Raw genomic sequence first — 24,961 nt, 5'->3', positions numbered from 1 at the left:
ATGGTGGCGGCCCGGAGCGCTGCCGCCCGCCGCGGAGCGTTGCTGCTACTGCTCGCCGCCCTCGGGGCCTGCCGCCTGCGCCTCGCCCGTGCCGGTGAGTGCGTCTCCGTTTCCACCCGTGGCCGTCCCCCCCACCGTGGCCGTGTCCCCCCCTCCGTGTCTCTGCCTCCTCCATCCCCCGCGGAGGACCGCGGATGCTCGTGTCCCCTTCCCACGGACCCGCGTGGCCCCTCCCACGGCGAACCCGGTGCGGTTGCTCCCCCCCCCATCCCCACCCCCACGAGGGCTCAGCATCCGTGGGTGCTCAGGCTCCCAGCCCCCTGGGAGGGGGCAGCGGGTCCCTCCCCGCAACGCGGCTCCCGTGCCCACCCCACCCAGCGTCCGGGGAGGTCTGGGAAGCTGCCGTGGGTTAGGGGCCGCTCAGCATCCTTCCCCCCCCGGGCAGCGTGGTCCACGCATCCCCACGGCCTGAAAGCAAGGTGGGAAGCAGCCCGTGGGCTCCCCCCCCACCCACGCAGCCCCACAGGGTTTCTCCCACCCCACCCGGCTCCGAGCCAGGCCCCGCAGCGCTCCCTGGGGACGGGCAGCGCCACGCCATCGCCCTCCTGCCCGCTGCTGCAGGCAGGGGCCCAGGCAGCGGGTGACATCGGCGCAGGGCTGGTCCCCAGCAGCGGTTTGGGGTGGCAGGAGGTACCCACAGATATGGGGCCTGATCCTGGAGCAGGGAGAGAGCATGGGCTTGTGGGGGTGGCCTTAACGCTGTGGCCTTCATGAAGCACCTTTATTGGGGAAAAGAATTAAAAACAAAAACGAAAAACACCAAAGCAAACAGAAAAACGTCAAATAAAGCTGCTGCGGTGACCGAGCCATCTGAGGGAGCCGCCGGGAGGCTGCGCCAGGCCGGGAGCACCCTGTTTGCTCACCTGCCCGGAGCTGCTCCCTCGAGGGGAGCAGCAGCAGCAGCAGCATCGCGCCGCGGGGCTGAGTCGGTGACGGAGGCGTTTCTCCTCTCTCCCGGGCAGAAAAAATGCGTGGCTTTCTTTTCCGTCCCGGCAGCACTGCCTTCGGCCTTCTTTCTGTTTTCTTAAGGGTGGTTTTGCGGGGTTTAGGGGTTGGTTTTGTTTCTTTTTTTTTTTTTAGTTTTGGGGTGTAGGTTAGTGCATTTCCCCTCCCGGTGGGTCTGGCACTGGACGTGCGCCGTGTCCCCTCGCTCGGTGCCTGCTGCCAGGGTGCGCGAGGCCACGATCGGCATAAACACCACCCCAACCGGCCCCGAGCATTGCTGCCTGCGGGGAAACCTGGGGGCTGCCCGCATCTGCCCGTGCCGGCTGGTCACACCGGCAGGGAGGTGCGGTGTCCCTGCCTGTGGGATGGCGTGGCTCCAGGCAGGTGCTTTCCGCCTCGCTGGCCGCAGGGGCCGGGGAGCGCCTCCTCGCTCCCAGCATTGTTTGCGGATCCGATATTGTTCTCCCTGCTCCGGCTCGCCGGTGGGGCGGACACCAGGCAGGCAGCCTGCCGTCAGCCGGGGACGGTGCAGCCTCGCTGTGCTCCTGCCTGCTCTATGGGAGGGCGAGAAGGTGCAATATTTTTTTTTAAATCTCCCAGAGGTTCAGAACATCCGGGTCTTTCCGTGCTGGGGGGCTGGAGGCGGAGGTGGGGATGCTCCTGTGCTCTCCCTCTTCCCGCGTGTCGAGGCCAGGGTGGCCCGGCCGGGGGTGCCGGTGACGCAGGCTGCGATGGGAGGAAGGAGATCCGGGCGGCTCTGATGCAGCCACCGGTGATCCGGCATAACCTCCGCTGCCTCCAAATTTAAGGGGTTGGAGGGGGATAAGCTGGCCCGGCAGCACTGCTGGGGAGGGGACCCCTCGAGGAGCTGCTCAGGGCGGCTGTGCCTGCGGGCTGTCGCGGGGGGCTGGTGGCAGAGTTTCCCCTTCCCCTCCCCTTGCCAGCCCCGGGGGGCTGCTGGAGACAAGGCAAGTGTGAGGGGCCTCGCTCCGCCAGCAGCAGCCCGCTCCAGCGGCGGGGTTATCGCACGCTCTCGGCACAGGCGGGATTGGGATTTTCAGCTCAGCCTCCTTCCCCCAGGCAAAGGCTGGGGATGGTTTCTTTGCGCTGTTTCCAATCATGTCGTCGTCATACTGCCTGGAAATGCCGACAGCAGCATCCCACTGCCGGGAGGTCGGGTTTGTGCGGCACGTGGCGGTGGTGAGCTCTGGGCTGGTTTCTCCTGGGGATGGCTGGGGCGCCTGAAGGAGCATCCCTGGGATGCTGGGCAGGGAAAGGAGTCACTGTCCTGTCCCCGCAGCCTTCCTCCCCGAGCGCGGCAGGGCAGGGGAAACATTGGCAATTTCTTCCCGGTTTATAATTTCCCTCCTGGGCAGAAGGGACAGAGCTCGGCTTTCTCTGGGGACGGCTGCAAGGTGGAGGTGGCAGGGCCAGGGGCAGCTCCCGCTCCGGGGCGTGCTGGTGAAGCTGGCTCCTGGTGAGGAGAGAGCTGGGGGAGAAGCTCCTGGACCACCGTACCCACGTCCTCCTGCCTCTGCGGCTTCAATAAAGCTTCTTCAAATGGGGGCTGGCATCTCCTCCTCCCCACCTTCATCTGCCCGTGCTGCAACCCAGAGGCCCCTGCAATAGATGCCTTCTCCTGGGACGCAGCGGCACATGGCATGGTGACACCCTCGTCTTGCCGAGGGCCTGATCCGAGCTGGAGGAAGGGCAGCAGCTGGCTTTGGAGGTGGTGCAGCGGTGGTTTAGTTTTGGTTTGTGCTCCTTAGCTGTGTTTTTTCCCCACGTGTCTCTATCCAGCGCACCCGGCTTCGGGCAGAAACGCTGCCTCGCCTGTTTTCTGGCTGCGTTTCCTGGAGCATTAGTGAGAGTCGGACTTCTCACCCCTTCTCGAGTAATTTGGTTGCCAAATTTCATCTATTATTGTTATTATAAACAAAAAAAGATTTTCCAAATGGGATGATGGGCGAGAACCACTTTTTTTAATAACCCTGAAAACCCCAGCCCCGCTGCCGCAGCCAGCGCTTTGCATCAGAAACGCCCGGAGAAGCTGTTCAGCAAAAAACGAGTGGTCCTTTCTAGTCCAAGTGACCCATTTGGCCACACGTGAACTGCCGGCTCCTCGCTGCCTTTCCTCCTCATGCCACTCCTCAGGGATGCGGGTGGGAGGACGGACGCTGGTGCTGATGCTGGCTGCCCCAGCTCTGCGGTGGCACAGGGACTTCTCAAGGACCAGAGCTGGGCACGGCAAGGCAGGAGCCATGCCCTGTGAAGTCCTCACGGCTCAGCCAGCGGTGGGATTGTCCATCTCTTGGCTTTTAATTTGCTTGCTTTGCAATCACCGCGCCGGGGAGGGAGCTGTGGTGGGGTCGGGGCGCTGCAGGCTGTCCCCGGGGACCGTCATCCTGAATGCTGAAGCTGGGGCAGCTCCAAGTCCCTCTTGGGAGCATCGCCACGGTGCCCGGCGCTGCGCCCCTGGCACTTGCAAGGGACTGGCTGCCCTGCCGAGCTTCCCGGGGCTCTGCCCAGCGGGTGAGCAGAGGGTGGTCTCCGAGCCCCCCGACATCGCGTGGGTCGGTCTGCGGAAAGCAGATACTTCCAGCCCCAGCTTTTTCTTGAGACGCAGAGAAGGTCACCTGAGTCCCCCTGGTAGCGGTGGGCAACGGTGGGCAATGGTCCCGCTCAGCGGCATGCAGCCACACCGTCCCTTCAAGCCCCCCCACGGCTGCACGTCGGGGTGTCCACTGCCACGCTGAGGCAGACCAAGTGCTGCCCGCACAGCAGCTGGGGTGCCACTCCCCTGGGAGCTGCGCGTTGCTCCCGAGTTTCATTTTCTGTGGGATTTTATTCTTGGAGATAATGTTTCCCCCACGTTCTCTGAGGTTACATTTGCTGAGCTGGCTCCCACCATGAGAAATGAGCCCTCGTGGGTAGGCGAGGTGGGGGGGGAGCTGGGGACGTGGTGCATGAGCATCCCACGGTGCTCCGCAGGTCAGGACCTGCACCAGGGACCTGGGCAGAGCTCCGTCCGCAGGCGTGGGGAGGGGGAACGGCTGGGAAGAGGCCCCTCATCTTCATGATCCCAATTCCCGACATGGACAGCATCAAGGAAGAGTTTATGGAAGAGACGCAGTGAAAGTCCCTCCTCTCCTTTCACTGCAGCTTGCTGGGGACCCACAAACCCGTGTGCGCCCCAGCCGTGCCCTGTGGGTGCCGGTGCGGGGAGAGCTGGAGCTCGGGGTGGGGAGACCGTGATCCCGGAGCCTGGGAGATGCTGCGGTTACGCTGTGCAGGGTCAGGCCTTCCGGATCCGCAATTTCCCTGGCGGCTCTGGCTGTGGGTTTGGGATCCGCAGGTGGTCTTGAGGGTCTGGAGCGGGACCCTGGCCTAAGCCCGGGACTGCGCTGCCTGGAGGGGGCTCCCTGGGGCTGCCATGGCCCCGCAGAGCTGCCCCCCTCCCCAGGGACCCCTCGATCCCCAGGGGCGCCTGGGTCCTTCCCGCAGTGCAAAGGGGAAGATGAGTCTGGGACGTTTGCCTGGAACAGCTCTTCTGGGCCATGGGGGTATTAAGGGAGGTAATCGGCTTAGCTCTGCCGTGCGCTTGCAGGGGGGCGCTGGGGACAGGAGGGGTTATGCGGATGCAGGGGACAGGAGGGGTGACAGCGTGGTAGGGGCACTGGGGACAGGGAGGTTGACGGTGCTGGGGACTAGAGGGGTGATGGGGTCGCTGGAGACAGGAGGGGTGCCAGGGACAGGGGGTGTGCCAGGGATAGGACAGTGTGACAGGGGCGATGGGGACAGAAGGAGTCACAGGGTGGCCGGTGTGATGGGAACAGGAGGGATATGGGGACACTGGGGACAGGAGGGGTGATAGCATGGTGAGGGCACTGTGAACAGGAAGGTTGGTGGGGGGCTGCTGGGGACAAGAGGGGTGATGGGCATGTTGTGGATAGGAGGGGTTATGGGGTGATGAGGGTGCCAGGGACAGGAGGGGGCGGCAGGGTGGCCTCTCCCCGGGCGCAGGGCGCTGGGTCCCTGGGCACTGGGGACCGGAGCTGCCATCGGTCCCATCCCTGCATTAATCCCATAAACACGGTGCCCTGGTGCTTCGTCCCCACGGGGAGCTCTGGGTCTGGTCCCCAGTGGGTGCGGTGGTTGGCTCCCCCAGGCTGGCTGCCCCCCAAAACCCCAGGGCATGGCCCCAGCGCTGCTGCCAGTGCTGGGGCATCTCCCCTCCCGTGTCCCCCATCTCTGTGGCCTCGCCTGGGCTTTACCGACCGCCGCTGCCGCGGGGGTGACCAGAGCACCGAATGGCGGCAGCAGGCCTGTAATTAGCCACTTCATGAGTTAACGATAATTGCAATGGGAAGAAACTGGCCGTTAAGTGCCTGGAGTGAGCTCTGAATTGGAGGAAGGAAGTGCAGCCAGAGCAGGTCCCGGTCCCTGCCTCTTCCCGTCCCGGAGCACTGCAGTCTGGCAGCTGCCCGCACTAACCAGTGCACCCTGTGGTGTGTTGCTGGGGTCTCTCCTGCATGGATGGAGGGGGGCAAAGCCTTTGCGGGAGGGAGGTTTGCTCTTTGGTGGGGGGAACCCATTGCTTCCGGCAGGTGACACAAGAGGTGACATGTCAGCTGGCATGCTGTCGGGGACCCTGGCTTATCGTGGCACGGGGGTCCCCCAGGCTCCTGGCCCCTGTTCCCTTCCTATAGAAAAGAGACAGCAACAGAGGTGGAGGGCAAAAGGTGGGGAAGGTGCCGCTCTTGCCGTGCAGCCATAGCACCCGTGGGTGCTGCCTGGGCTCAGCTGGGGGTCTGCAGAGGAGCACTCCTGGGGAGCCCGTGGCTCTCGCGTGCGGGAGGAGCAGCTCTGCCTCGGGGAGCTCATCGTCTCGCATCTGTCGGGGATTATTTCCCAGCCGCCCACTAAGCCGGGAGAGAGGGCGGCCCCGGTAAGCTGCCAGTAATGTGACCCATCCTGCGGCCATAATTCTTGGCTTCCTGGCTGGAAAGGAGAGGGTTTCCTTGAGCCAGCCGCCTCCTGCGGGGGATAAAACCCAGAAGAAACCTCCGGGTCCAGCTGTTTCGGCACCGTCTGCAGCCCTTTTCCAGGAGCCCCGCGATGCTGCATTCAAGACCACCCCCAGGATGTGGCTGTACATCCCACCGGCCCCCCATTTTCTGGGCTCATGTGCCCCCCCCCAGTTTCTGGGCTCTCTGCCCCAGCGGGACACGATGTCCCACAGGTCTTTATCACTGGTGGTGGCTGAGTCAGCGTGGGTGCAGCCGTGGGCACAGCCCGAGCAGGGCGGGATGAGGCAGCCCCTGCTTTTCCATCCTACCTCTCACCTTGTGTGTCTGCGGGGACGTGGGCTGCCCGCCCAGGGGTCCCTGCCCGCGAGCCGTTGGAAGGCCATAGAGGTCGGCCCCTGTAGCCCCCGGCACCTGCTGATAAGTGGCTGTGTCCCCAGACCCCCATCTCAGGGTGACGGGCTGGTGGGAGCGCCGAGGCTGGTGCCAGGCACAGGGAGGATGGTGGGGGCAGGACAGACAGACTCCCCACCCCGAGCAAAGCCGCCTGTGCTGCTGCCGCCGCCTCCTCCGAGCTGCCCGAGGGTGTTTAATCAGCAAAATCATGCTGGTGAATCTTTACCAAAGGCTGCAAAATGTCTCTGGCAGCGTGGGACGCAGCGAGGTGTGGGAGGGCTTTGGCTTTACCAAAGAGCATCTGGCCCCGGTGGGCGCAGCGGTGCTTCACCGGGGAGCTGCCGCTCTGGGGTTTTATTTCCAGCTCGGCAGTGGGAGCACGCAGGAGCACGCGGCTGCTCGCAGATGGCCGAGCTGTGCCGGTGCGGCTGTGCCGGCCCGTGGCCTGGCAGCTCCTTGGGTGCTTGGCAGGGGGAGGTGGGCTCCCGTCTCCCACCTCCTCGCCAGCAGCAGTGGGTCTGCAGGGAGAGCTCGCCAGTGGCTGTGGCTCTGCTCTGCCACGGCTCCCCAGGCAGGCGGGCGCCCTGGCAGACAGGGCCCTGCTGATCCGTCGAGGCCTGGTCAGCGTTAGGAGCAGAGAGCTGGACCCGAGCCCTTCCCTTGAGGCTGCTCAGGGCTTCAGGTGGGTCCGTGCTCAGAGCAGAGCTGTAAAACCCCCTGCACCGCAGGGCACAGCCCACCCCGGTGCAGGCACGGTGGTGGTGCCACGGCTGCCCATCCCCTGCGGTGTCGGCACAGCGAGGGTCCGGCACCGTGCCGTGCTGCCCATCGGGGTGTCCGAGAGCACCATGGGGATGCGAGGAGGGATCCCCCTCACCGGTGGAGCTGCCGTGCTGCACACCCGGCATTAGCACACCGTGCCCGCGCGGGGCCGGCCCTGCTAACCCGCTTGCGGCAGCGCTCTGCACCGGGGCCCTGACCACCGGCTGTTTTGCCTGTCGTGCGGTGCCAAACCTCGGAGCCTAGCCAGTAAAAAAGGAATTTAAAAAAACCCAACCCCTGCCCCTGCCCCTGCCCCGGCAGGCTCTGGGCAGGTACGAAGCCCATTGGTATTTGCTTGAGCAAAACCTGATAAACAAGACTGAAAGTGGGTGGTTTGAGCTGTGAAGAACAGCAAGGTGCTTTTTGGCATGGGGTGGCATCGGGGACAGCCTGGGGTCCCCGGTACGGGTGGGCACACACCTAGCCGAGCCGGGGCCAGCAATGCAGAGCCAGCGGCAGGTTTGGGCGGGCAGCACGGGGGAAATGGCATATGGCATCTGTTTTTCTTTTTTTCTTTTGTTTTTTTTTTTTTAATTGTTTCTTGTCTTCCTGAATACCTGAGGCAAAGCTCTTGTGGCTGGAGACAGCCCTGGCACTGCGGGGTCACCCCAGCACAGCGGGGGATGCAGCGTGTCACCCTCCCGAGGTGGCACAGCCTCTGTGGGGCTGGAGCTGCCCATGAGCAGCTGGAAGGGGACAGCGAGCCGGGGCCGGGGCTGGCAGCGCCCAGGAATGGCTGGGCTGGAGGACCGGGGGGGGGGGGGTCTCGCTCGGCTCGGTGCCCCCCCAGTCACCACGCCACCCGTGGGGCTGTGGGACAGGGCGAGGTGTGATGGCTTGGTGACTGGCTCCCATGAGAGATGCATGTGGGGCTCTGCAGGGTGACGGTGGTCCCCTGTCCCCTGGGGCACGTGGTGGCCACCATCCCGCCTGCTGCAGGCGCAGGGGCCGCATCCTCTGCCGCCTCCTGGCTCTGCATGGTCCCTGCCCGCGTCTGGAGCTGTGGTTTGCCAGAGCCGTTTCCATCCATCTGGGTCCCGTCTCCCCTTCCCACAGTCCCCATCGATCCAGCTTCTCTTCCCTCAGTGTGCCAGGCAGGTTGCCCGGGCACGGAACAGGGATTTTTCTGGCCCGTTAAGGGGTTTGAGTAGCAATGACCCAAAATCCCACTCCCTCGGCCTGGCAGGGGGAGGCTGCCTGGTGCTCCCCCTTCCCCCAGCCCCAGACCGCAGGAGCAGCTTGAGATTTTGGGGTGCTTGTAGACGGGATCTGCTCTACAGTAGGAACAGGCCCTGGGGTAAGGCCAGCGGTTGGGGAGGTGAAGTGTTTGGGGTTGCCGAGGGTTTGGCATCCCCCCCCACCTCTGGGGAAGCCTGGCTCAGCTGCTCCTGGCCCTCCGTTTCCCCCTTGGCACTGAACCTGGAGGGGGTCAAGGCTCTGGGAGCCCATTGTGATGGCCTCAGGGCTGCAGCAGGCAGCTGCCCTCGGCATGGCTCCCGTCTCCTCTGCCACACAGCCCCGCTGCCTCCGCAGGCCCCTGCCTGCCCCGCGCTTGCTCCGTCTCTTCCCAGCGCCAGGTGCACACCACGCTGCCTGTACTGCCTGTACTGCCTGTACACTGGGGCTCCAGCGTGGGCAGCCCTCCCTGCAGTGCCTGCCAGGGCTGGTGGCTCGAAAGCAGCCAGCAGTGGCATTTTGCCCAGGTGACAGCCCATGGTGGCGTTTTCCGTCGTTCCTGGGTGGGGACGCTGCCGGCAGGACCGTCCCCTCAGTGAGAGCACGGTGCAGCCGAGGTGTTTGCTGCGCAGGCAGGGCAGGGGGGGGATGCTGCAGGGGGGTCCCTGCCAGGATACTCCTGTCCCCCAGCCTGCGGTGCAGGGCTGCTGGCACTGTCCCTTGGCTGTGACGTAAGCCGCACCGGGGACTGTCTCTGCTGGTGTGCTTTATCAGCTGGGCCAGACCTTGGCGCCTGCCTGGCTGAACCAGAAAAGCTGGAAGCTGGGACACGAGCCCTGGTGGCCTCGGGGACGGGAAGCCCAGTGGCACGTGGCCTTTGCCTGAGCAAACCTGCCGAAGCAAAAAGCAAACAAACACTTTCAGCAGCGGCGGTGCTCTCCAGTGGGCCGGCACGCACTGGTGCTGCTGCAGGAAGGGGTGGCAGGGGGGGCCGGACTGCGTGGCCGTGGCTGTGCCGCATCCTCCATCCCCAGGAGCGGCGTGATGTGGCCAGCGTCCCCCTGCTCCTGGTGTGCCGGGGTCAGCATTTGCAGAGAGCCCCGCTCTGCTGCCTCCGCGCACGGGAGGGGTCTCCGTCTGCTGCATTTTCAGGGGCAGGAGCACGGCGGTGACGTGAGCGGCTGCAGGCAGCGGCAGGGCTCCCACGGGGGCTGCTGGAGTGATGGCAGAGCCACACCGGCCGGAGCCACGGTGCCAGCAGCTGTGCCCGGGGAGGGGGGGATTGCTCCCGGGGGTATGGCCGTGCCTGAAGCCTGGCTCGCCCTGCCTGCTTTCAGGTGCAAGAAGCAGCAGGGCAGGGGGATGCAGCCAGGTTGGGGAGCCTGGCAGGGCTCAGGGCCGCCAGCATGGTGTCCATCCCGCAGTCGGTGTGTGTCACCCGCAGTCGGTGTGTGTCACCCGCGGTTGGTGTGTGTCACCCGTGGTCGGTGTGTGCAGTGGGAGCGGTTCCAGGGCTGGGGCACCCGCCTGGGCAACCCCAAGCATCCAGCCCGGCTTTTGCTGTGTTATTGTGGCCGCTGGTGGTCGAGGCGGTGACCGCCCAGCTCACCCCAGGGGCCGTGTCCCTGGGCACGGGGGAGTGGAGCTGGGGCATTCGGGTGTCTCAGCCCCCCCTGCTCCTGCCTGCTGCTGGACAGGAGCACTGTCCCTGCCCCGGAGAGGCTGCGGGGCAGAGGGAAGCGAGACCTCGGGGGCCGGGGTGTGGTGTGGGGCAGCATGCCTGCCTGCCTGCCTGCCTGCCTGCCTGCCTGCCTGGGGCTGGCTCCAGCCCTTCAGAGCCAGGAGCAATTTGCAGAGCCGGGAGGAGAGCCCCAGACGGTGCCAGCTCACAGCAGAAGCGCTGGGAGGGCAGGCAGGCTGCAGGCAGGCTGCAGGCAGGTCCCACATCACCTGGCTGGAGGAGGAGGAGTGACCTTGGAGTGGAGCTGGCAGACACCGCACTGCTGCGGGGCCCGGGCTGCTGCCGCTGCCGGCGATCTGCCATGCCCTTGGCCGTAGTCATCCCTCGGCTGCAGCCGTGCGCCAGCGTGCGGAGGCTCAACATGGAAGCAGAGACCTGCACCCCTGTTCCCCGGGCACCCCAATATCCCCCCGTGCCTGGTGTGGCCCTGTGCCCTGGCTCAGTGACCGTCCCCCACCAGCGGCCGTGTCTTGCTGCCGTGCGGGGCCGGACCCCCACAGCCCTGGGCAGGCTGCTCCTGGCGGGCAGGCGTGAGCTCCGTGCCTGCTTGTCCGCCATGGCTGACGCCCTCACGCTGCTGGCACTGGGGCCCCGTCAGCTGGGAGGCTGGGTGTTGACGTTGCCGGTGCCCGGCACGTAAGCGCTTGGACCAGTGCTCAGCGCTAATTAATTATCCTCTTACGTTAACTTTTATCTCTCTGTCTGCGGCAGTGACACAGCAGGGGCAGTTCCTGCCTTCCCGGCCACCCGGACATCCTCCCTGGTGTTATTGGGTTTTTTTTTCACCTGTATGTTTTGGCACGAGTGTCAAAAAACCACTTCACCCGGGGCCGTGACTGCCAGCAGCTCCGTGCCCTGCCCAGCCACGGCGAGGACCTGCCGGACCCTACGGCATTCGGAAGGGTGCAGCGGGCACCACCCGTTGCAGGTGCTCTGCTTGCCTCGGGGCCTGCCCCGGGTGCCTGGCACGGCTCTCCCCAGGGTGGGTTCTCGGGGCTGGAGGTGTTGTGCTGAGCTTTCCCATCCGAATAACCCGTCCGGGGGGGTGTACGTGTGTGCACACACCTCGGAGCTCGCGTGCCAGTGTTTCCTCCTGTGCATGGGGCTGTTCCCGCTCACACGCATCCCCAGCTCATGCTTACCCGCTGTTTGTCTTTCCGTGTTGGCTGCACGGTGTCCCGCTCACCCACTGGCCTTGGGCTTAGCTCCTGCCTGCGTTTCTGCCTGCAGGGAGCCACCCTGCCTCCTCCAGCACTGGCAGCTTGTCCCAGCCCAAAGGCCGGTTTAACGGGTTACCTCTGGTTGTGCTGGGCTGGGCTCGCTGCCCACCTGCATGGGAGGTTTGCACCATGGCAGCTGCGGTGACAGCGGCTGGATGGAGCATCCCCCTCCTCCAGACCCCCCGGCACATCTGGGCAGCGGCATCCCGGCTGTGCCATGGCCAGCACTGGCTTCAGACTCTGTGTTATTGCACGTTCCTCTCGCTTCGCCTTACAGCTGGTTTGCACCGTCCTGCAGGCAGGTGTGTGCTGCCCTGCCGTGTCCCCGTCCCCCAGGACCAGCCTGGCTCCCTCCTCCCTGTCCCACCCATGGCCAGGCCATCCCTCCTGCCCCAGCAGCCAGCAGGGCTGGCCATGCTGGGCTGCACTGATACCAAGCGGTGGGGGGTGGGGGGGATCCCAAATTCTCTCAGACTTGACAGCAGCCCCATGGGAGCAGAGGCAAGACTGGGGGGCTGCTGCCTGCAAGCTGGCACTGGTGCAGGTGGGCGGCATGGCCATGGCACGGCCACTGCCGGGGTGGAAATGGGACCCACGTGCTGTGCCAGCCCCGGCACCCACCTTGGGGTGGGTGTGCAGGAGGGGGGGACCCCTGGCCAGGGTGCTGTGCTGGGGCCGGGGAAGCCGAGGGATGGTGGGGAGCGTCAGGTACACCCCGAAACAGGAGCTGGACCCCACTGCCTGCCTGCTGGAGCACTGGGCAGGGTGGCACCAGCCACCCTGGGCATGTGTGGGTGTGCAGGGCTGGGGCAGGGAGGGCCAATGGGGGGGGGTGGCAGCCCCCCAGGGTGACGGCAGTCGGAGATGCCCCCTTGGCTCCTGAGTGCCGGCACGGGCGGTGCTCAGTCTCTGGCACCCGGCCTGGCATGGAGGTGCCCCCTCTCACCAGCCCAGCCGGGAAGCAGCCGCTGGGCTTTGGGGTGGGCTCAGAGAGTGGCAAAGCCCCCACGGGACCCCTCACCCTGCAGGGTGCCCACGTGGCCATGTCTGCTCGCTAACCACCGATTGATTACCCGTGGGGAGCTTAATTAGATCAGTGCCCGCCTGTCTTGCTCCTAATCCCAGCCCGTGACAGCTGGGCGAGCACAGCTCGTTCCTCAAACAGAGATAACGACCTTTTATGTATTCCCGGCTGGGGTTTATTTAACTGGTTGCTGGGCACTGGCTCGGGGCTGCCCCCCCTCGCCCCTCCCGCTGCCCCAAGGTGGCTCCGAGGGTCCTGCCGGGGTCTCATGGTGCTGGGTGGCCACAAGTGCCGGGTGACCCACGCCAGGGTGGCTTCCTCCTGCCAGCGAACAGCTTTCGCCAGCGCCTGTTTTGGGGGGATGGTGTTTCCACAGGTCCATGGCACAGGCGGGGGTCTTCAGTGTGTCCCCCAGTGCCCAGCAGGGATGTGGCATGTCCCCACTCCTGGGGCTGCGCTGTGCCAAAACCTCCTCCTGCCCCTGAGCGGCCGCGTGTTTTGGCTGTTTTGTGATCTTTAAACAAAATGGCCTTGAGAGCGAGCCCGGGGCAGGCGAAGCAGGCGGACAAGTCCGATTTCTGTGCTTAAATGCCCAATTATTTTCCCATTGGGCATTAGTTCTCCCCCAGCCACCTGGCCGAGCCCCGCGCCGTCCCCAGGGAGCAAACCCGGCTCCTGCAGGCACGGTGGTCTCTGCCCTCTGCCCGGAGCGAATCCCCCCCAGGCTGCTGTGCCCGGCACGGAGTTTAGCCAACCCTAACTGCCGCCCTAATTGCAGCTGCCGAGAAAACCCTGCCTGCGAGAGAAACCCCTGCAGCAAAGGCAGCTCTGCCCTTCTTTGGTGCCATCAGCCACAGTGATGAATGCGATGCCCCATGGGGTGGAGTGGGGAGGGGTCCGGGCGCAGTCTGGGGGCGGTTGGTAGTGGTTGCACCCTCCGGTGAGCAGTTTAATGGTGAAATAGGGCCGTGCAAAGGGGGATTTGTTGTGGGTGGCATGCCACTCGGCATCCTGCAAGTGTTGCTTTGGGGTGGCATCCTGCTTGGCATCCCACACCTGGTGCTTTGGGGTGGCATCCTGCTCGGCACCTCTGCCCTTGCTGGGGGAGCAGAGCTGCTGGGGTGGCCCTGGAGCTTCGTGTCCTGGCAGCTCCATCCTGTGCCGGGACTCTCCACTGTGCCATGCCTAGGCACGGCAGCGCCTGCCCCCCTCACCCCCGGTGTGCTGCAGGGACGGGGATGCTCGGGAAAGCCCCCAAAGTCGGGGTGCCCCTTCTCGTGGGGTGCTCGGTGCCATGCTGTGCCAGGGCTGTCCCCGGTGCTGCCGTCCCCCAGGGCACGGGGACGGGCAGACGGTGGGCGCTTTGCCCGCGGTGTTGGTGTGGGCGGGCGAGGGCTGACAGGGATGGCTCAGGGAGCGTGGGATGGCGCTGGGAGCCAGCTCCTGCCCTGACTCATCGCCAGGCCGGGGGCGGCCAGGCCCGGCCCTGCTCCCGGTGAGGGCCTCCGTGGCGGTGCTCTCCTGCCTGCTGCTGCCTGTGGGAAAGCTGTGGGCACGGCCACGCGTGGCAAGGTGAAGAGCAGGGCTAGGGCAGCTGTGTTCTGCCCCCCCATCCAGCTGTGCACTCCCCCATCCAGCTGTGCCCAGTCCAGGACACGGGCGCACTGAGCAGTACCCAGCTCCGCACTGCCACCGGCTCGCGAGGGAAGGACGTCTGTGGTCGTGCTGCGGCAGTGCCAGCAGCATCACCGTCCCCGGCAGCGGCTCCTGCTGCTGTCGCTGAAAGCCGGGACCCCAGAGTGTCCCTGCAGTCCCACACCGCTGGTGAGGCCTGTGCGCTGCCCCTGCGTGTCACTGTCCTGGCTGGTCACAGTTCCTCTCTCCATCTCCGCATGCAGTTTGCCACCATCACGCGGTCTTAGGACTCGGCTTTGCATAGGACCCAGGGAATTTGTGTCCCCCCAGGAGGTCCCACTGGCGTGAGCCAGGCTGGGGGAGGACCGGGGCTGCTCTTGGCCACAGCAGGCTGCCACGGCGTCACAAGCGTGTTGGGTCTGGATGAGGTCAGAGCGTGGCGGGCTCACGCCTGTGCCCAGGTACCGGAGAGGTCCCTGAGTCTGACATGGAAACAAGATGCCCCGTAAAGCGATGATGGAGGTCTGGGCTGTGGTGTGTTGCCGGGGGAGGGCTGTTGCGATGTCAAAGGGATGGAAATCGAAGCTGCTGCCACCTGTGATGACCTGTCACAGCCGTGCTGAGGCTTTGGCGGGGGTTGGTTTGCGGGATTTTTTGTTTGACAGCCACCACACAAGCATCAGTTTGTGTTGGCTTGATTTCAGCTGCCAGCCTGCTTGGCCACTGCTTGCATGGTAGAGGCAGGGGCTGGAGACCCTCATCGCTGCCAGCTCCGTGGGACTCAGGGTGTCCTGCAGCACCCTGGGGCTTGGGGCATGCCACGGGATGGTGGCACTCTGGGGCTCCTGGTGTCCTGTGGGATGGCAGCACCCTGGGACTTGGGGCATCCCATGGGACAGCAGCACCCTGGGACTCGGGGTCCCGTGCAGGAGGATGGGCACTGCCTTCTGTTCCCTGCAGGCAGCAAACAGCCTTGCACAGGTCATAAAATCATAGAATATCTTGAGTTGGAAGGGACCCATAAGGATCATTGAGGCCAACTCTTGGTCATTAGAGCCCGTGCTTAACTGCAGTCAGTAATGGCTTCGCAAAGGCAAAGGGGGGCCAAGGGGCAGCTCCGGTGAAGCACACCCACACCCGTTAACTGCAGTGGGACCTGCCCTCTGCAGCTGGGGCCGGGGCGGCGGGGTCCCACGCCAAGAGGCCACGGGACAGACCCGGCGGAGCGTTTGACCCCTCTCCTCCTCCTCCTGACCTGTTTTCTCCTGTCCCCACAGCAGCGTCGTGTCCCCGGAGCCTGGACTGTGCCCTGCAGCGCCGGGAGTTCTGCCCGCCGGGGTCGGGCGCCTGCGGCCCCTGCCTGCCCCCCTTCCAGGAGGACAACCATGGGCGATGCGTCCAGAAGCAGTTCTCACCCAGCGGTAGGTGCACCCACCCTGCAGCGGCTCCTTCTGCAACCCCCTGCCCTGCCCTGCCTGCAAACCTGCCCGCAAACCTGCCCCGCACCTCTGCAGCTCCAGGAGGTTCCCATGCCTCGGGGCAGCCCCCCCACCCCAGCAGCACCCCTGCTCCCCATCCTCTGGCTTCTCCTCTCCATGGCAGCCGTATCCCCATGGGGACGGCAGCTCTGCCCCCTCTCACCCCAAGCCCCGGCTCGCTGCAGTTGTGGGGTGGTTTTGGGGCTGGCGGGGAGCACACGGACCCGAACGCATTCCTTGTGCATCCTCCTGCAGCCACACTGGTGACCGTGTGTGCCGCTGGGCCCTGCCAGCACCCAGGGTTGCCCAGGAGCCCAGGGACGGGAGGGGGCCTGGGTGGCTGCTGGGGTGCTCCGGGGTCTGCCTGGCTGCTCTGGGGTGGGGGCTTTTCAGAGGAGGGGACGTGGCCGTGTGGAGCCCCAGGCTTTGCAGGAGCAGGGCAGCGGCTTTCGCTGCACAGAGCTGTGACTCGTGCAGACCCCATGGCCGAGGCAAATAGGTGCCCGCGGCCTCACCCGTCCCGGAGCTGAGCCACGCCGGTGTTTGGGATTTCAATACCTGGTTCCCATCAGTTTGGGACGTTGGGCTGTGGTCTGGGGCTGCCATCTCCTCCTCTGGTGATGCCCAGCATCCACGCCGGGAGGGTTGGAGTCGGCAGCGCTGGGTAGGAGCCCTGCCCAGCTGCGCACGAGGGCACCGAGGGCTGCACCGGGTGTTATTCCCCTGCTCCTTTCCCAAGGGAGCTGTAGGGCTGTGGCAACCTGGGCGGCCGCACTGTGCCAGTGCGCAGAGAGACAGGCAGAGCATCCCCAGGGAGCAGCAGCCCGTGGTCACCCGTGCCACCCTGCATGGGGCTCTCCCACCCGCTGCTGCGGTGCGTGGAGGGTACTCCCGGTGCAGCCGTGCCACCTGCACTCCGGCTCTGCCGCACAGCCGGTGCCGGGGGCCGGACACAGGGGTTTTTAGGGTAACCCTCCACTCTTCGTGCAGCTTGGAAAGCTGTAGGCCGAGCTGTTTCTGTGCACCCCTCCTCGTGGTTTTTCTTGCAGATTCAACGAGCAGGCGAATTAAGACTGTAATTACGGCTCCACCCAATTATTTTTGCTTTAACTGAAGAGGAGCGGCCTCTGTGCGTGGGGAAGGAGCCGGGACCCGGCCGTGCCCTCGCACGCCGCTCCCAGTGGGTTTCGCCGGGGACCACCTAGGTGCAGGGTTGGGGCTCTCGGGCGCCTCTGAACCGCCTCCGTGCCTGCTGCGAAGTGCATCAGCATCTTCCTCCAGCCCGCCGTTCTCTGCCTGCTTTTCACTCCCGCTGCCCCCAAAACCCTCTTGCTAAGGGGGGGTTGGTTTTTTCATGTCGGGCAGAGCTCATGGTCCCTCCTGGAGCCTGGCTCCTGCCCGCGGTGGGCACCCCGCAGTGTTGCCCGGCCCCGGCGTGGGGCTGAACTGGTGCTTGCCAGGCGGCATCCCCGCCGGCCCAGCAGCAGCAGCAGCCCCCACTGCAGCCCCTCGCCCCCACCCCAAGGCCTGGGGAGCTCCCAAAAACGCGCAGGGTGGCTCGTCCCACGCCGGGTGGTGCAGGCGGGGAGGACAGGCACTGGCTCACTGGGCCATGGCAGGACCCAGAGAGGCAGCTCCCGCCGCACCCGAGCTGCTGCCTGCATGGAGGGGTCCTCTGGGTTTTTGGGGGGGTTGCTTTGTGTTCTGTCTGGTTCCCGTGTCTTGGGCACATTCGGGGTCCCGCCGGGGTGCAGCTGGAGCTGCCCTTTGCCCACGGCTCAGCCCGTGCTTTGCAGCGGGTGGGCACAAAGGGGAATGGCAGAGCCCATCGCGCCCTTCGTGCCATCAGCCTCCTGGCAGGAGGATCACCCCTTAAATCAGAGGGGACATCCCCAAAGCGGGGCCCTGGCTCTGCACAGCCCTTTGACTCTCGGGCAGAGGGACCGGGCTGTGCTGAAAGGGGAGCGGTGGCTGGGGGGTTACGAGAGAGGGGATGGCACAGGGATGGGGTCCAGGCTTGGCGTTCGGCAGCAAGCAGGGGTCTGATGGGCAGATGCCCCCTGCCACAGGCTCCACATCCACAGGTACCGAACAGCTTTAACGGTTGTTTGTGGTTTATTTTTTAATGTGAAGTCTTGGGAGTAAATTCCCCTCTCAGAAGGGCTGCACATGCGCCGGCATCTCCATAGCAACCCCGCTCCGTGCCAGCTTCGGCAGGGAGATGCGGCCGCGGTAGCATCCTCGCCCGGCTTCAGCAGAGAGATGTGGGACCACGGCAGCATCCTCGCCCGGCTTCTCTGAGACCGTGGTAGTGTCCTCTCCCAGCTTCGGCGGGGAGATGTGGGACCGCAGTAGCATCCTCTCCTAGTTTCTCTGGGACCATGGTAGCATCCTCTCCCGGCTTTGTCAGGGAGATGCAGGACCGTGATGGCATCCTCTGAGGATGCTGGGAGGATGGAGATTATCCCAGGGTCTCTCCCAGCCATGTCCTGTTGTCTCAAGCAATGCCACCACCTTCTGGCAGCAGAAATGTGGATACAGGGGAAAAAAAAGGGGGATCCCCTCCCAAATCCTCTATTTTAGCATGCAGGGGAGCGTGCATCCATCCTGAGGATGCCCAGCTCCTTTTGGCAGGGAGGCACCAATTTTTTTCCACGGGTGCTTTTGCATCCTGCCCGTACCTCGGTCTGGCAGCAGCACCCAGCTGCTCGGTGCAACCGGGGGAGCCTGCAAGGATGCAGAGGGGCTGCGATAGCTGCATTTGGGAGGGGATGCAATGCAAACGGGGGGCTGCTGCAGCTCAAGGATGCCTAACCTTTAAAGGTGCTGCCCACGTAGCCTTTAAAGGGTTAGGCATCCTTGAGCTGCTTGCGACTGCTGGTGACGCCGATCCCGGGATCCCAGCTGCCGCTGCCACGCCGTCCCTGCGATTGGTTGCGGCTCCTGGCAGGAGCGTGGGCAGGAGCCGGGGCTCCTCTCCCTCGGTGTACCCGTGCAGGCAGGCGCCGACAGCAGTTTTTTGGGGTGAAAAGCAGCGTTTTGGGGTCTCAGGAGGGTGATGCATGTGAGTGGCGTGTTCCTGCCATTGGTGACAGCGTGCGTGGGTGTCTCGGCGTACCCAGCGCAACACCAGCATGGAGGTGAGATGGGATGCGCGGGACCTCATGACGCGGTGCATTCCGCAGCCGCTTCGGCTGGGCGGGCAGCTGGCTGCCTGCACCTCGCTGGCACTGCCTGCGCACAAGTCTGAGCCCCCGAAACGCTGCCGGCACCACGGTGCTGTGTGCTGTTTGAACGTGCCGCGATGGCTTTGCATGATGTGGTTTGGGCTGGTGGGTCCTGTCCCTGCTCCCGCTTGACCCCACCAGCGCGGAGCCAGGGCTGAGCCCCACCGAGCTGCGGGAAGCGCTTTGGGAAGGTGGGGAAAGAGGGTCCCGGCTTGCTGTGCTGCCAGCAGCCAGGAGAGCATCAGCCATCCTGGGGACTATAGAAATAGATTTGTAGGAATTTTGTGCCCTCCTATGGAGACTGTCAACATCAGGTTTCCTCCAGCCGGGGCAGAAGCCACACGTGTCCCTTCTTGCTCCCTGCTGTCCCCAAACCCGTCACGGTAACTGGCAAGACCCCTGTGTGCGTCCCAGGGTTGAGCCCTGGAGACCCTGGGGAGGGGAAAGCCCCAAGGAGGGGCCGGGGGTGGGGGGGGGAGAGCAGCTGGGCTGGGATGCTGTGTGCCAGCCTGGCCGTGCCCTCCCTGCTGCAGGCAGGCGGTGGGACCTACCATGAGAGGGCACCCGTGCCCTGTGCAAGCCCTGCGTGCACCCTGCGTGCCCTGTGCAAGCCCTGCATGCCTCCTGTGCATGCCCTGTGCAAGCCCTGCGTGCCCTGTGCAAGCCCTGCGTGCCTCCTATGCATGCCCTGTGCATACCTTGCGTGCACCCTCCGTGCCTTGTGCATACCTTGCGTGCACCCTGTGCCTGCCCCGCATGCCCAACTCGCTGCAGCAGGGCTGGGGGGGCCTCTGGGAGCCACCCCATCTCTGCTTCTCTTGCAGCAAGAGCCAGGGCCTGGGGCAGCCGGGCAGGAATCGGGGCTCAGCCCCGGCCCCCTGTTCCCTCGGGAGCAGCCCTGGGCCGGCGTTTCACCGTGGCGTTTCACCCACCCACGGCACCCGGCAGGAACCGGCCATCGGTGCCGGGCTGCTTCTGCCCTGTATATGTCACAGGGTGGCAGATGTGGCATCGCCGGGGGAAATCTCAGCTGCTGAACAAAACAGAGGTGCGGGGATTTTTGGCCGCTGAAAGGGAACTTGCCGATAAAGCTGGTTAATGCAGGTGAGCGGCACGGCCCAGGCAATGCCGGCAATGCCGGAAACCACAAACGGCGCAGCTGCCTTGGTTTTTCTTGTGCCTCTTTGCACGGCAGGAGGCTCAGAGTGACCTGGGAGCTGCTTTTGCTGGTTTTTCCAGCATTTTTTTTCCTTTTCCAGGCACGTCACATTCATCCTCCTGAAGTGTTGGCTGTTGCAGCTGTGTCTGCCCAAGGCCAAGGGGTGTCGGGGCAGGGCTGGGCCGTGCACCCCGTTAGTGGCAGCACCAATGCAGCCCGGTTCCCCCAGGCCTGACGGTGACACACGTGGGCATGGGCAGGGCTGTCCCCTAGGTCCCGTGGGAATGGGGACAGGCATTTCCCTGAGCGCGGTGGGGAGCTCGAGCCAGGCTGTCCCCATCCCAGGCACCAGGGTGTCCCCATCCTGGGCACAGGGCTGTCACGCTCCGTCCCATGCCAGCTCCCCTGCCCATTGGGAGAGCCTGGCCCCGTGCTGGCACCTTGGCACCACGGCACTCACCCATCGGGCATGGCACTGGTGGCACAGCCCCAAACCCGGCACCGCGTGGCCATGGCGCTGCTTTGCAAATCGCTTTGGGGGTGGAAATAACAGGGCACAAAGAGCCAGGGAAACCCGGGGCTCATGGGTGCTCCGGCTCCTGCCAAGGATGGGAGGCTGGGGAGCGGTTTGGGGAGCCAGGGGACCCAGGGGACTCGGGGACAGTGGCTCTTCGTGCACTTTTTTAAAGCAAGAGCATCCCCCTTTTAACTGGTTTTTGGCTTGTGTGGCTCTGAGTCACGGGGCGGCTGAGTGGCCTTTGTGCCCAGCTCCGGAGGGAATTGGGGTTTATTTCCAAACACGGGGAGCAAGGACAGGTTCCAGAGGAGCTGTAATTGTTATAACATTGAATTATCCAGGAACTGAGCTGTCGGTACCACCTCGCCTTTGTATGTCTTGATTTACCCTCCAGGGCTTCCCGCTGGGGACAGCCTGAATACGGCAGCGCTGGGGCAGAGCGAGCAGGGATGGGGATGGGAACGGGACTTTGAAGTTGAGTTTAATCCTGTTAAAAGCAGAGTGGTCAGAGCCTGACTCTGCTCGGTGAGCCTGAGGACAGCAGCTCCACTCCTGCTCTGTGCTGTCACCCCGTGGGTGGGCACCCCCAGGCTGGGGTGGGGGTGCTGCCTGTGCCCCATGCCTCAGGGGCACGTGGCCCTTTGCAGGTCCCCGGTGTGCACCGTGCTAGGGCATGGGCTGGGGCAGCCACCCATGAAATGCCCAGCCAGCCCCCGGGGATACCTGATGGTCCTTGCTGCATGGGGCACCCCGACCCCCTCCCCAAAGGGGCCGCATCCTGCGGGGCGCTGGGCAGAAACCAGCCCCTCAGCCGGAGCAAGGGTTCCCACCAGCTCCTGGACAGCCCCAGATGAGCCCTGCTCTGGGGTGGCTCCAGCTCCCTGGGCTGTACAAGACAATTTGGGGTGAAAAACCAGTGTTGAGGTGTCCCCTGCCTGCTCTTGAAACGGCCCTGCTGCCCACAGCGGGTCTGCGATTCGCCCTGCCAGAGCTGGCACCCCGCCGCAGCGGGGCGGCTGTGGGGTGTCTCTCCTGGTCCAGCTCGTGTCCCTCCTCGCTCAGGGCCGTTGTGTGGCCCCAGGCGTGGGGACGCGGGGCAGCTCCTGAGCAGCGGGTGCTGGCAGCCTGCCTGCTCCTGCGGGGCTCTGCAGGACCCACTGGCTCTGGCACAGGGGTGGCTGCAGCCACTGTTGCTCCTGCAGCCTCCAACGTTTGTGGGGTGAAAAGCATCCCAAAAGCGGTGAGGACACATGCAGATCCCGGGTCTCGGCTTTGGGACCGCCGGTGTGCTGGAGGGCTGCATCCGAGTGGGCTTGGACTCCAAACCACCCGCATTTGCTCGTGCTGGGACATGAGCCCGTTCTCGGGGGGATGCTGGGGCTGGCCCTGGGGCTGGGCGCGCAGTCGCATCCCGGGGTGCCCGTCTTATGCCCACTCTCTCCTGGCGCAGGGCGGACGTCCGTTCCCAGCTTGGAGGAAGAAATCGATTTTCTGGCAGACGTGCTGGCCAGGCAAGAGGCTCCTCGCCCCCACCCGCTGCGGGATGGCAAGCCCAGGAGTAAGTGCCTGCTCCCCCGCTCCCACCGCTCTCTGCAGTGGTGCCGGGGACCCTGTGGCACCCAGACCCTGCACCCCAGGCTGGTTTGCCCTGCAGAGCTGCCCGGGCGCTGCTCTGCTCATGGCTCTGCCTTCTCCCACAGCCACCCCGGTCCCCACCGGTGGCAGACAGCGCGTGGCCAGCGGGCTGAGAGAGGGGCTTCTGCAGCGGGAGGCAGCCGCCACCCTCCCCACCTCCACCACCACTGCGGTCCAGAAGTACCCGGTGGAGGCATCCCCCATCCCTTCAAATGACGACATGGTGCTCGGTGAGACCCCGGGGACAGGCGGCTCGTGGGAGGGGGTTTCACGTCCTGGCTGGGGAAGCGTGGGCTGGTGGCACCGTGCCGCCGGGCTCACCCACTGCCCCTCTGTGTCCCCCTCCACCTCTGCAGGGCTGATCGTGGTGTGCACAGTGGCCGGGATCTCGGCGCTGATCGTGGCTGCGGTCTGCTGGTGCAGGTGAGCCGGGGGCTGCCGGTGCCAGCCAGTCCCTCAGTGTCCTTGTGTGGGGGGAGCTTGTTCCTGTGCTTCCCAGGCATGGGGGGGGGTTTGGAGGAGAGGCAATAGCTGCCCTTGCCAGTCCCCCTGCAGGTATGGCGTCTGCTGGTCGGGGCTGGAGGACAGCGGTGGGACACCCCCGTGCCAGGCACAGGCTCCTGGGAGCGGGTGGCACCTGGTTTGGGCATCGCTGTGGCGCTGGGTGCTAACACCCCCGGCACGTCAGTGCCTCGTGCCCAGGCCCCGCGGGATGGAGGTGGCTGTGCCTGGGGGTGCCACCCATCATGGGTGCCATCGCAGGGAACAGGGATGTGGGTGGGAGGACTGAGCCCCCCTGGGTGTCGCTGGCTCCCGTATGGAGTCATCTGCTCCAGTGGCTCCTGCCGACCGCTCTCCTCTCCCCTGGCAGGCTGCAGAAGGAGGTCAGGATGGCGCAGAAAGCAGACTACTCGGCTCAGCGAGCGGCCAGCCCCCTACCCTACGACAAGATCTCGGTAAGGCACCCACGTCCCTCCTTGTGGGGTGTTGGGCGCTCGGGCCAGGCGTGTGCTCTGCTTGAGGGGCTTCTGACACGGCGGGGGACACCTGCCAGCCGGGCTGGGGGCTCTCCAGAGCCTGGCTTCCATGCCTGTCCTTGCTCTCTCCGCAGCCCGGGGACAAGACACTGGCTCAGAGTGCCCAGATGTACCACTACCAGCACCAAAAGCAGCAGATGCTCTCCATGGAGAAGTAAGCAGCCCTGGTAGCAGACAGCAGACCCGGTCGCTGGTCCATGCCCTGCCATTAACTGGGGTGCCGTTAATCATCCCCCTGGGCTTCACCCCCTCTCTGCATCCTCTCCCCGCAGGCATAAAGAGGAGCCCAAGCTGCCAGACTCGGCATCATCTGACGAGGAGAATGAGGATGGAGACTTCACCGTGTATGAGTGCCCCGGGCTGGCTCCGGTACGGCGGGCGCAGGGCAGCCGGGGGGGAACCTGTGTGTGCAGGGTGGGATCTGAGGTGCGAACTGGGATGTGCAGTTCTTCGCGAGGAGCCTTTTCAACACGTCCTTCATCAAACCCTGAGTGGTCCAACCCCTCTGCTTCCCCCATGTGCCCTGGCCAGGTCCCACTGGAGCTCTCCAGTGAGCAGGAGCGGGTAGCCTGGCATGGGTGCCCCAGCACGGGGCTTTTCCCTGGGGAGCGCTGCCCCGTGGCCCCAGGAGCCGAGAGCCAGAGCAGCCCTTGGCAGACCCAGCCCGCTGTCCCTGTGATGCCAGGGACGTGGTCACCTCGGGCTCCTGGGCACCGGGACTGGGGGGCTCGTCCTGGTGCCTCCCCAGCACCTGGACCGGGGACCTGTGACCCCTCAAAGCCAGGGGGGACTTTCCTGGCTGGCAGGGGACCCCGGGGAAGGGCAGCTCCTAACAGCCCTGGGTACAAAGAGCACAAAGAGACCCGAAAGGAGCCTTTCACATGGTAATGGCTGCGGAGCCCGGCCATCAGGGCCCAGATTAAGGGTCATCATTAGGTCTTTACAGGCCCATTAAAGGGCACTTGTTGGCAGGCAGGCAGGCAGTCTGGGCAAGGACCCCCATTCCTGCCAGCCAGGCTGGGGGTCCTGTCCTGGGATCCCCAGTCTGAGCAAGGAACCCCATTCCTGCCAGCCAGGCTGTGGGGTCCCATCCCATCCGGAACCATGGGTTTTACACATCATCACCCTGTACCAGCATCCCCGGCCGCTCTTGGTGGGGAGGCAGCGCCTTTCCCAGGGTGACAGTGGGGTCCTGGTGTGTGTCACCCCATCCCAGCCCACGAGGTCCCCCTCATCCTCCCTCCTCCCTGCTGGGCTGGGGTTCAGACTCAAACCCCGTGGGATGGGGCGGCTCAACCCCCAGCTGGTTTCTGACCTCCTGCCTTTTCCTTCCCCCCATCGCGCTCCCTCCACCGCTGCAGACCGGAGAAATGGAAGTGAGGAACCCGCTGTTTGACGACTCCTCCTTACACCCCTCCAACCCCAAGTCGCACCAGTAACACCCCTCCTCTCCTCCGCCCGAGCTCGCTACGGACTGTATGCCCAACGCCGAAGCCCGGTGGGGCGGCCGCGCCGGAGGGGCACCCGCAGCCGGGCGAAGGGGCGCGGACCCCCCTCTGCCAGACTGTTCGACGCCTGCCCAATAAACACCCACTAACAGCTATGGGAGGGGGGGATCGCCCCCGTTTCCAGCGTCCTTGTCCTCTTTGCCGCTGTGATCGTGTCCCTGCCTTGCCCTTCGCTCGCTGCTCTCGGGGACACGCCAGCCCCACAGCGGGGGCGGCCGCTGCCTTGGCACAGAAACTGGGGGGGCTGCAGCGCTGTCTCTGCGTTTGGCTTTGAGGAGGGGGCTGCTGCCCTGGCTGCAGCTGGGCTGATGTGACAGCAGCTGGGAAAGGGCTGGAGAGGGGGTCGGAGAGCGG

General features: G+C 65.1%; 1 protein-coding gene across 1 annotated transcript; it reads left to right on the top strand.

The window, feature by feature from the left end:
- NPDC1 (neural proliferation, differentiation and control 1) lies at positions 1 to 24,926 on the top strand. Its single transcript, XM_050908138.1, has 9 exons — positions 1 to 94; positions 15,324 to 15,467; positions 21,878 to 21,985; positions 22,128 to 22,292; positions 22,419 to 22,485; positions 22,934 to 23,018; positions 23,174 to 23,253; positions 23,372 to 23,468; positions 24,461 to 24,926. The coding sequence occupies exons 1-9, from the start codon at positions 1 to 3 to the stop codon at positions 24,536 to 24,538; spliced, it is 918 nt and encodes a 305-aa protein (XP_050764095.1). The 3' UTR covers positions 24,539 to 24,926.
- The last annotated feature ends 35 nt before the right edge of the window (positions 24,927 to 24,961 follow it).

The sequence above is a fragment of the Gymnogyps californianus genome, chromosome 18 (assembly GCF_018139145.2).
Source record: "Gymnogyps californianus isolate 813 chromosome 18, ASM1813914v2, whole genome shotgun sequence".
Taxonomy (NCBI): domain Eukaryota; kingdom Metazoa; phylum Chordata; class Aves; order Accipitriformes; family Cathartidae; genus Gymnogyps; species Gymnogyps californianus.
This window is presented reverse-complemented; position numbering and strand designations above follow the sequence as displayed.

Excerpts from the sequence above, each read along its gene's own strand:
- NPDC1 (XM_050908138.1), top strand. The coding sequence starts at position 1 with ATGGTGGCGGCCCGGAGCGCTGCCGCCCGCCGCGGAGCGTTGCTGCTA. Across the intron at positions 23,019-23,173 it reads TACCCTACGACAAGATCTCG|CCCGGGGACAAGACACTGGC; the intron begins GTAAGGCACCCA and ends CTCTCTCCGCAG. Across the intron at positions 23,254-23,371 it reads CAGATGCTCTCCATGGAGAA|GCATAAAGAGGAGCCCAAGC; the intron begins GTAAGCAGCCCT and ends CTCTCCCCGCAG.